This window comes from Gavialis gangeticus, unplaced genomic scaffold (genome assembly GCF_001723915.1).
Source record: "Gavialis gangeticus isolate Ggan-Ray unplaced genomic scaffold, GavGan_comp1, whole genome shotgun sequence".
In the NCBI taxonomy this organism is placed as follows: domain Eukaryota; kingdom Metazoa; phylum Chordata; order Crocodylia; family Gavialidae; genus Gavialis; species Gavialis gangeticus.
The window spans coordinates 27,796,155-27,807,349 of NW_017729028.1; the positions used below are offsets into that span (position 1 = coordinate 27,796,155).

Below are 11,195 nucleotides of genomic sequence, written 5' to 3' on the forward strand. Positions count from 1 at the left end.
TCCCCTTTTCTCTCCACCCCCACCCAGCCTGTCTCTCACCTGCTGACACCTCAATTTACATCTTCACTGACTGCCTGTCTTGCATGTATACCAGCCCAGCCTCTGGCTTCTTTACTTTCATTCCATCCAGAAAGACACACCAACTGTAGAGACTTCCTCAGCCTGAGGAAGGGTTTTTAAACCTGAAAACGTGCTAAATTTTTTTTACAATTATTTAAGTTGGTTTAATAAAAGAGACCAGATTCACCCAAAGAACCTTGTCTACACTGGCAGTTTGCACCCATGAATTAAACTGATTTTAAATTAGCTTAGCCAGTGGGGCAACTTGTCAAATGTAGGCCTGGCCTTCCCTTCTTACTGCAGTTATGGTCCCTGTGTCTCTTTTGCGTTATGGGTCTGGGGCTGAACAGTATAAATATGTATTGTAGAATTTTAAAGTTTGTTGTTGAATTTTTTCTATAATGTTCAGAATTGTTTAGCTTTTTAAAATTTAACTTGTAAAAGGCACCAAACTGACTCCCTAGGAACAAATACCTGGTTTATCTGCCAGAGCTGGTGGAACAGTGTCAGAAAGACGCTCATTGAGGCTGCGTCTTGGTCTATGAGATATTACCCATTCATTCCTTGGCTTGGTGTTGATGCTGCTAAGAAGGGTACTTGCTGCAGCAGTGTACCGGATTAGGCCCCGGGAACTCCAAGATGGATTGAGAACCTCAGCTCAGTTCGAGAATTACCACTCTTTTAACTTTGCTGCGTGATGTATGTGACAACTTTTTGGGAACCACTTCTCTGTATTTTTATTTTCAAAGCTGTGGATTGAGTGTGGGGATGAGGGTGTTGGGAAGGCTGAACGGAACCTGGCTTGTGCAAATATTTGGAGTGTAAAATGCAGGTGGGTTCATGACCTGCGATAGGAGAGAGATTTTAAATCTCTGCTGCATTTCCAGTCCGCAAGATTTTCTTCTCAGCTGGCAATTCTCACATGCTCCTTCTTATTTTTCTGCTGTCTTTTTTTAAATCGTTTTTATTACCCTTGTCCATTTTCCTACACTTAATCTGAGTAGCTAAATGTAATGTCTACCTCTGGTGTCAGCCCTTCCACTTAACTCAGAGTATGCCTACGCTGTAGTTGATGGTGTGATTACAGCATGGGTAGGAATGCTTTAATTTAACTAGTATAGGCAACTAACATAGTTAAGTCAGCATGGGCTTGGGGTGGGGGGCAAGTAACTCAACTGTCATTGGAGCTCCCAGCAAGCTTGTGCAGCACACACAAAAGCCTTTGCTGCTGTACTTGCACTGCTATTTATGTCCAGGCTACCTATATTAAAGCAAACATCTGTGATAGCTGTGGCTTTGATTGCAGTGTCGACCTGCCCGTTGTTTACTGTGCATTTTGAACTTGGAGGCCATTCTAATTGCTATTTTGATTCAATATTTGTACTTCACAGTTTTGGTTGGTATTTTGTTGATATTTTTTAGGCAGTATCTAGTGAAAGCAAAGGTGTTATTGATTCTGCCAAGACCATCTTGGATGAAGAAGATTATTTTGTGAAGGTAAGAAATGCACACATTTTCCATTTGCTGCATATCCTGATGATTACATGGGAAGAAGACCTGAGGGTGTCAGAAGTTCATTATCCATCACTAGCTGATGGTAAAATGTTAGTTCCCTAAACATATGGCACTTCTGGGCTTAATTGTGCTTGAATATATACTAGGGCAGGAGTGTTCAACTCCTGGCCTGTGGGCCAGATCCAGGCATGGCTCTGTGTGCAAGATTACGTGCACAGAACATTGGGGCAGTCTGGGGCCCATTGGGCAGCGATGGGGGCCTATCGGGCCTGATCCATCTTGTGGACTGTGCCACTCATCTGGCCCACAAGGCCAAAAGTTTGAATGACACGGTATTAAAATGAGATGCGTGCTTTAAGTGGGGAAGCTGATATTTTTTTTTCTTCATTGAAATAGAAGCAGAGTGGAATAGAGCAAGCAGACACTGTGACATGTCACCAAGATGCAGCCACTTTTCTCTAGGGCTACAAACAGCAGGGGAGAGCCTAATGTTAACTGTCTCACAACCACTGGTGAGAGACTAGATTTGGCTAAAGAGCCTCTGAGCTGGCTGAGGGTGAGTGAGCTGCTGCATGCAGTCTGCACTGTCAGCTTGTAGTGTGGAAGCAGCACTTTATGATTTACAGAACTTATATGAAGAACTATTTAACAGTAAAGAAGTAACAGTCTTGCAAGGGTTTGGGGCCTACTGTTGTTGCTGTCCTGCCACAGCAGGAAGGTCCTGCTGCCTTACCTAGACTCTCACCTCATGTACCACACTTCCAGGACAATCAGTTTCCAGGAGGACTTGCTCTGTCACATAGTGTAGTATGCTCTGGAAAATCTTTTTTTCTATGTCCTGCCTTCCAAAAACAAGGTGCATGTTTTATTTGGAGGGGTGTAGTATGAGGAAATACAGTACTTTCTGTTGCCTGTCTTCTGAAGGCATGCCAGAATCTGTGGGTTAACTCAGGTTTAACAGCCTGCTTTCAACATGCATGCACAGATGCAGGCCTCTTTAGTTTACTGCTCACAAAAGAGTTGACTGTCATTCTCCTGTCCCTTCAGGCAGCTTCCATTTAATTCTCCTTTTCTACTTAGACAGAAAAAGCAGGCACATTACCTGGCCAAATTCCTACTTACCTCTCTCTCTCTCTCTCCCAGCTACCCTCTCTGTTTATTTGCCCCTGTATTTTCCTGCCTTTCCCACAATGTCTTTCATTAATCAAGGGAATCCCTTAATTGATTTTAATGTAGTCTCATACCCCTCATTGCCTTGCCGTCCCCTGCACCATGTGCCATATTCTACTGAGAGAGAAACTAAAATGTGTTTTCTGATTAGTAGTGGGGAGCTCCATGCTGTATTTGCTAGTAATTCATGACCCATTTGGCAACATACTCTGTTCCTCCTGGTAGACCACCACTCTGAGGCCCCTGAGGGGAGCATCCATTGCAGAGGGGACTCTGAATAGAGCTTTATAACTAGTTAAAGGCCATCACTCATAGTAGGTCTTCCTGTTTGATCACTTACTTGCCCATTCTGTCCTTTCATTCTGTTGAATCCTTCTGTTCAGGTGGGATGGGATGAGGGAGTTTCAGTGGTCATGGCTTATGCTCTTGAACTGCTTTTTATAGAAAACTCTAATAACCTTGTAAGTATCTGCCTTCAGAGATCTATCTAACTACATCAATATTCTCCATCTGTCACTTAGGAGGTGGACAAGTACTTGAATCACAATGACTTCTTAAATCTGAGGAAGAAGGAGATCCAATACAAGAAATGGCTTGAGCGTGTTTCAGAGCCACTGCTACATAAAATTGAAGACAAAGTTGACAGCCAGTCAAGTGAAGAAATAGAGGAAAGGAAACGAAATCAGCTGGCTCTCTATTTAAACTACTGTAATAAGAAGGTACCAACAAGGAATAATTTTATCAGTGGAAAGTTTTTAATCATCGGGAGTTGTTGACGGACTCAGTGACCTTGTTATTTTACCTCTTTATTTATGTGGTGTGGAATAGCCTGGGGATCAGCATCAGCCTGGTTTGTAACTTGCCTTTTGTTCTTTGTAGTGTCCACATCCTTTCTGTAGTGGGGGGCCCAAAACTGGACACAGTACTCCAGATGTGGCCTCACCAGTGCTGAAGAGGGGAATAATCACTTCCCTCCATCTGCTTGCAACGCTCCTACTAACGCAGCCCAGGATGCTGTTGGCGTTTTCGGCAGCAAGGGCACATTGTTCCCTCGCCCAGCTTATCATCCACTGTAACCCCCAGGTCCTTTTTTGCAGAGCAGCTGCCCAGCCAGTCAGTCCCCAGCCTGTACCGGTGCATGGGATTGTTCTGTCCTAAGTGCAGGGCTTTGCACTTGACCTTGTTGAACCTCATGAGATTTCTTCTGGCCCAATCCTCCAATTTGTCTAGGTCACTCCTGAATTTAAGTCTTACCCTGCAGCATATCTGCACCCACCAGCTTGGTGTCATCTGTGAACTTGCTGAGGGCGCACTCCATCCCACCTCCCAGATCATTAATGAAGATATTGAACAAAAAATATTGTTTTTTCCATGGTCAAAAAAAATTGTGAAAACTAAAAGCTGGCATTTTCCAAGGGGTGCCTTGAGCCTAACAAGGGGTACCTTAAGTCTAAAAAAGGTGAGAATAACTGCTCTAAACTGAAAAATGAGCAGTAATCACTTTATAGCAGTAATGATGGAGCTTGATCCTGATATGTGCCATTTATTGTGCTGAGGTGACAGCTCTGTGTATGAGGTATGTACCTCAAACTGTGTGCCTGTGCTGTGGGGGGAACGTGAGCAGTACAGCTGTGCCTACGGGGGGCCAACTTGCATAGTTCCAGGTCACAGCAAAGAAATATGTATAGAGCTGGCTGAAATGGCAGTAAAGTCCTGCAATAAAGGGCCCCTGTACAAGAAGCTCCCTCTGTGCTCCATGTACTGCAGAAGTTGCCAGCTGGATGCAGCAGGGCAGTGATGGCCACTTAAATCCACTGGACAAAAGCCTGGCTATAAAATCCTGTCTCAGTAGCAAAGCAGCAAGTTGGCTGCATCTGGATAGGAATGGGAGCTGCTGTCTAGTTTTTCTAGCATTGCAGAAACTCAGGAGTCTTGATTGAGAGGGACCAAAAAGCCTCCTGGACATGAAAGCTTGTCCAACTACCCAAGACTCCCAGTTTCTCTGCCACTCCCTCCTTTTCCACGTGCACATATATGCTAAAGCTCCTTGTGTTCTGGTTCACACCCATCCATCCACCTCCTTTTCACTAATGGCACTTCGCTTATTTTTTCTCCAAAAAATGTGCCAGATGCTAATATCTTTTTCTTGATTTCAATTTTGTGTAAAGGGAAGCAAAGTGACTTGACTTGTGGTCAACAGGAATTCAGATAAGAATTATAGATGTCATAGACATTCCGGCTGGAAGGGACCTCGGAAAATCGAGTCCAGGCCCCCGCCCAAGGGGCAGGAAGTCAGCTGGGGGTCACAGGATCCTAGCAAGATAAACATCCAATTTTCTCACAAAAGTGTTCAAAGTTGGTGCTTGAACCACCTCCGATGGCAGGCTGTTCCAGACCTTGGGGGCTCGGACAGTAAAGAAATTCTTCCTTATGTCCAGCCTGAATTGGTCTTGCAGGAGTTTATAACCGTTAGACCTTGTTGTCCCTTGGTGCTCTGGTGAACAAAAGTTCCCCCTGATCCTGGTGGACACCCTTAACAAACTTAAAGGTGGCCATCAGATCACGCCTGAGCCTGCGCTTTTCTAGGCTGAAGAGTCCCATGGCTCTCGGCCTGTCGTCATAAGGTCTGTTTTCCTGACCTCTGATCATGTGCGTGCTTCTCTGGACGCTCTCAAGCTTAGCAAGAACACGGACTGGACTTTCAGGTAGACGAGTTAGAAAGTTAAGCATTGAAAAGAGTTCAGCTGCACTGCAAAACTCATTGAGACCATTTATGATAAATGTGTTTCTTGTAAGATGGTGTGAAGGGCACAATGCGTGCTTAATTGTGTTCTGTGATGCCTTGTAGAAAACTTGAGGTGTTTAGAAAGGCTGATATTTTGGAATTGATTGAAACATTTTTGATTGAAAACTGATTGAAAATATTAATTTCTCTAAACCCAAACTCTTTTTTTGTGAAATGTTTGTTTTGAAGAAACTCAGAAAGTTCACTCGGGCCTAGACGGCTCTGACCAGAAACCCCAGAATAGTCAGTAAGTTGGTAGAAAGGGCGTTCTGTCTTACTTCTGAGTATCAATTTGATTGTGGAAGCCCACATCCTGGATGAAGGCAGTGACCACTGGACTGTTGGCTATTTTGGGGTTTCTTCATCTCTTTCATGTCCTGTCCTCCTTCATGAACAATTTTGAAAGATCCTGGCTGCATTCTGCAGTAAATGTCTAACTCAGCATTGTTCACAAAAGGGCATTTTTGTTTTCAAATTGCTCCAAGTTACAATTAATCGACATATTTTAGGCTTCCATAAAAGTTTCTTTCTTCTATAGTAAAGTAAATGCCTAAGTTCAGTTTATGAAAGGTAAATTTAAATAAAAAGTTAAATTGCCTGTGGGTCTTCAAATATGCATCATATTTGAAGGTGGTATGTGAACCAAGAAGATTGGTGACCACTAATTCCAACTTTATAAATGTTCATGTAATCTGTGTTGTCGAGGCCTCAGCATAACTGCACTGCAGCATGTCTAGGTGCCGTATCAGCCACGATCTGTGTCACTTTGTTTTCCCAACAGGGCAGTGTCGTTTTTGAAGATTACGATGCTTCGGAGTACGATCCATTCTTCCTGAAAACACGTACCAACTACTGGAAGGTAGGATGGGTGCTTGCTCTTTGGACTTTAGCTGCACTGTTTGATCAAGAGTGGGGACACCTGTACCTGTTGAAATATTGATCTTAGGATAGGTGGTAGCATAGGTGGTTGTATTTAGGAGAGCAAGTTTCATGAACAGTATTTTTACAAAACTGGGTAGTAATCCTGCTGCCACTGAAGTCCATGGGGATTTGAAAATTGACTTGCTGGAGGCAGGTTGGTGTCCTATCAGCCTTAAATTCAGTTTTGGTTGGACTTGGCCAACTGGAGAGATCAGATAGTTCAGAAGAATTTTTTTCTTGCTTTATTCAAGTTTATTCTAGTTGTCTGGGAAGAATGTCCCGTGAGAAGGGCTTGGTGGGGCTCTCAGTAGGCAGGGTTTTGTAAGCAACGTAGAATAGTATGTTTGTCTGGCTGCCTGGGTGAAGATAAACTGTACAAGCATAGGAATTTAGTAGGACAGTTGGCTCTTATCTGTAAAAACTTAGACTCTTCAGACCCAGATTGTGACTGTTAAAACTTTCAGCTGCCGCCTAACCTGGGGGATACCTGAAGTCTGGTGGTTTTCTACATTTACATTTCCAGACACCTTAAGTTCTCCTCTGTGCAAGCCCAGAAGCGTCTCACGCTTCACAAATGTCTCACCTGAGGTGTTTAAGCCAGCGTGTGTGCTCTGAGCACACCTGCTCAGTGGACTTCACACCAAATGCAGTGGCAGTGAATGCTCTCCTTCAAAATGGTGGTGCTGTATGTGGCAAACCACTGTTGTGGGGAGTCCCCAGAGCCCCAGGTTTCTCCTTCTCCCTGCTGTCCTGCTGCTAATCTACAAGACACAGACTTAACATTTGTCCCCAGATGACTTCTCGTCCCTGCAAACCTTAGCTCTACCTGTCCTCAGATTAGATCTTGCAACTACAACAAAAAAACTGCTAGCTCCAAGACTCTCACCCTAGGTTTGTATAAAATTGCAGGCCCACTCTTCTGCAAGAGACAAGGCCTGAAGTTATCGATTGCTCTGAATAGCATAGGCAAACAGTGCGGTAAATAAAATAGTAAAAAGTTTTGTTAATACAAGAGAGAGAAATCTCACAAGAAAAAGTAACCAGAGAATTTGAAGACAGGATACAGAAACCAAATGGAAGAATCCCACCCTCTTTTCTGACCCTCAGAGAGCTTCGTCAGTATTTCCACAGACCAGACCAGCCTCCCTGCGGACTCTATCAGGTCTGACTTCCCAACAAGCTTCCTAAATACCTTGAAGCCAGCTCCTCCCATTTTTACCTTTCTCCCCAGATCTCGGGGAGCAGGAGGGTTCTCCAGAGCATTACTGTCTGCCTGGAGATCTGAAATTCCCTTGGCAAAGGAACAAACTTGCTTTTGTACAAAGCTAACACTTCTCATTCCTGGCTACTGGATAGATGTCCCAATTCTGGATGTTCCTCCCAGAGACTGGTTGCCTCCTTGTTTTGATGGTCCTTCTTTCTATGTGCTTGACAGTCTGGGTTTTCTCTGTGAATGGCTCTTCCTTGGCATATACACATCACTGTTTGAGGTTATCACCTTTTCGTTCCTTTGTACCACTGTAGGCACCTTCCACAGACTGGCCTCCTCTCTGCTTTGATAGGCCTGCAAGTGTCCTCCCAGTTTGACACCTAGCCAAGCCAATGGACTCACTGCCCATCTTTTGTTTGAGTCATCTTACCAAATTACAGAATGCTTTCACACCAAACCACGGCCCATATAAACAAAAACTGCTCCTAGCTTCTCATTGGCTGCCAAACTTAACGGGCAATTTAATTCAGATAAACTGCATGACATACAGGGACTCCTCCAAATCATTCCTGAGAGTGCCCCTTTTCCTATCATAGTTCAAAACACTCAATGTAGGACACCATCATTCAATACCCTCCTTAACTTAAGGGCACTCAAACCCATGTGTCACTTCATGGAGGCGTGCTCTTGGCCTCGGCCAACAGGCCGCTACAGGACGGGGATGGGTGTTCTCCCTTTGGTTGAAGCTGTCTCCACTTACATGGAGAGCCTGACTGCAATTTAGAGGTTAAGGATTACTCCTTGGCACTAGTCCTTCCTCTAGGCAAGTCAGATGAAGACAGCTCGAGAGAGTTAGACGCATCTAGTTTGCTGAAAAAGCAACTGGGGGGACAAGCAGCAAATACGCTGCCATAAAGAGGAGGGAGAACAAGTTTTCTCCCTTGGCAACAGAAGTATTTTATGTTTATGTCCTATCCTATCCAAAAGCCTCAGAGCAGCTCTTACGTATATCACAACAACAACATGCACACATACACTCTACAAGTTTGAATTAAATAACACATCTTTATTACAGCCACCTGGGTTGTTTTAAATAACACTTCACCGGAAAAGGGAAAGAGGTGGGGGGTAAATTGGGAAGAGAATACAGGTGCCAGATTAGGATACTTTCCCCTGGTAGTAGAATAGGGACTGTTCTTAATTATACTTTCCTGTAACCAGAAGAGATTTTGATTTGATTCCAAAGAGACAACAGTTGTACAATGAGATTTATTCCCTCTGAAATACCTTTTCATTAAGAATGGGGGAAGTATTAACAGGAGACTGTGTAAAGTGGAGATTACTCTATGGCTACAAGCCATGGACATAGTAGTGGGACACTGGCTACTAAAGCAACATTTACTGTGTCTCGGGCAGACTGGAGCTTAGCACCAATTGTAGGTGTGGTGCAGATGTGCATTACACTTGCTATGGGGGAGTTGTGAACCTTTCAGGAGGATGAAGAATAAGACCGGTGCTTAGAGTAGGTGAGTGACGGTGGGGCATGCAGGGCAGGTTCATGATCTTGCTACAGCATTACTGTGTCACTTGTGGCTTCATTTGGGAGCTGGGGAGCTCAGCACTTCCAAAACTCGGGCCTGCCACCTCAGTGGGTCTGAGTTTCCCATCCACAAAAAGGACAAATGACACTTTCTTATTCACAGCGGTGCTTTGAGGGGTAACTTTTGTCAGACTGCCCCCCCACCACCACTGAAAGGAAATGTTTGTTGGTACAAAAGTATGAACTGCCTGCCTCCATTACAGGTTTCAACTCCACCTTTCCAGGATCCCCTGTTAAAGGAGGTGCAAGGAAAGTACCTTGAGAAAGGGATTATCCAGCAGTGTGAGACAGGTATTGCACATCATCCCCATTTATTTCTCTAAAGAAGTTCATGCCCAGCAACAGCCCTGCCACCTAGCGATGGTGCTGCTGTTCACACAAGTTACTCTTTCACTGCCTGCAGGAAGAATATATTCTGCCAAGGAAATGAATGAACTACATAAGGCAAAGCTGCCACCACTTCCGCTGGGTCGGCAATGTTGGGATGCAGTTGAGTGGCTGAAAATAGCCCCAGGATACATTGAGAGTGAAGTTCATCAGAGAAAGAGGTAACGTCTAACTAAGTGGCTGATCAATTGGCAACAGAACTACCGTGATGGAGCTTGCCTATCAAAGTGCCTGAGGGCAAACTCAGTGTTATCAACCTAGCATGTTATGTGGAGTCCCCTTAACCCCCACCTGAAACCATCACCCCATTAATAAGCACAGGATGACTGAAAGAAGCTCAGAAATGGGGGGCCTTGTTACTATTGCTGGTTTCCAGCTGATGGAAAACAAAAGGCATCCGATTCCCAGATGCTCATTTGCCTTTTATGCTGGGACTATGGATCTGTGTCCTTGCCTGTTCATTAGAGCTCTTAAGGAAGCCCCTGCCCTGTGTGCACCATCAGCAAAGAGGGAGGAGGTACTTGGAGTCTTTCTTGCACAGAGCTGCAGAACCGCCTGCCTCCCGTAGCTTCTCTGGGGTGCCTCCTTTGGCAGAGGCTGGCACACAGGCTCCTGCCTGTACCTTAGCTGGCCTGGTTGTCTTGTGCTCTGCTTGCTTTCCATTTTCTGTTTTTCTACCTTCACTTGGGCTGCGTTTGCTGCTCTGACTCCTTCATCCTGCTTTGTCCTGACAGCCCTGTTATGTGGGGGGTGTTGGGGAGCTGTTGTGGCTATTTAGCTACTGCTAGTGCTCCCTTGTGTCTTGATGGGGAGGCCAGCTGGAGCAGCCCTGTGCTGCTCACCCCATGGGTCTGACCCACTGGCTGTCATAGAGCCAAGGCCCTATTGCTTTCAAAGAGTAAGAGAATATGGGTCTTAGCAAAGCTACTGTTTTCTCGTGAAGAAGACAGACACTTGCCTGAGTGACCCTGTCTGGTAAGGCGTGGCTGGGCTGTATATGAGAGACTCAACATCTCTCTCCCACCTGATTTACTTCTGTTAAAGGAGAAGAATGACCAGAAACCAAAACAAAGGCACCCTGGACTCCAAGGCCTGGTCTGACACTGCCTGCCTTCCCATCCTTCGGAAAGAGGGGATGCATATCCACCAGAAGGTCAGGTTTGGGACATACATGCTGGACCTTCTGCCCAAGCAAGTGACAATGGGGCAGTCAGTTGGGCAAACCACAATAAAGTGAGCTTCCAAAGGATGCCTTTCTCAAGTGCTGACTGCACAGCAGTACGGAGAAGTGCAGGATGCTGTGGCTGAGCAGTCAAACACTCAGTGGGACAGAGATAAAACTGTAGGTGTTTGTTTAGAACTGCTACTCTCTAGACACAGTGGAAAGTACTCAGACGCTAGAGCTTATTTCAATGCTGCATAAGAGCTGCTTTGAAAAATGTCAGACTTCTAAGACGGAAATGACAAACGAAGCCCCATCCTCCTGTTTTGTACCTGATCTTCACTAATACCTGGGGCTGCCTCATTACTCAGAAAGGGAGAAGGGC

General features: G+C 45.0%; 1 protein-coding gene across 7 annotated transcripts in view; it reads left to right on the forward strand.

The window, feature by feature from the left end:
- FAM228B (family with sequence similarity 228 member B) overlaps nucleotides 1-11,195 on the forward strand; it is a 43,129-nt gene that overhangs the window by 8,232 nt on the left and 23,702 nt on the right. For 4 of the 7 annotated variants that reach the window (XM_019520833.1, XM_019520837.1, XM_019520835.1 and 1 more), the window contains 6 exons: nucleotides 1,483-1,557; nucleotides 3,267-3,464; nucleotides 6,312-6,389; nucleotides 9,465-9,552; nucleotides 9,665-9,809; nucleotides 10,693-10,796. In XM_019520833.1, coding sequence (XP_019376378.1) covers nucleotides 1,483-1,557; nucleotides 3,267-3,464; nucleotides 6,312-6,389; nucleotides 9,465-9,552; nucleotides 9,665-9,809; nucleotides 10,693-10,796 — 688 coding nt within the window. Of the gene's footprint in view, nucleotides 1-1,482; nucleotides 1,558-3,266; nucleotides 3,465-6,311; nucleotides 6,390-9,464; nucleotides 9,553-9,664; nucleotides 9,810-10,692; nucleotides 11,147-11,195 lie in introns of those variants that run through there. The other 3 variants (XM_019520839.1, XM_019520836.1, XM_019520840.1) reach the window with 3 other exon arrangements.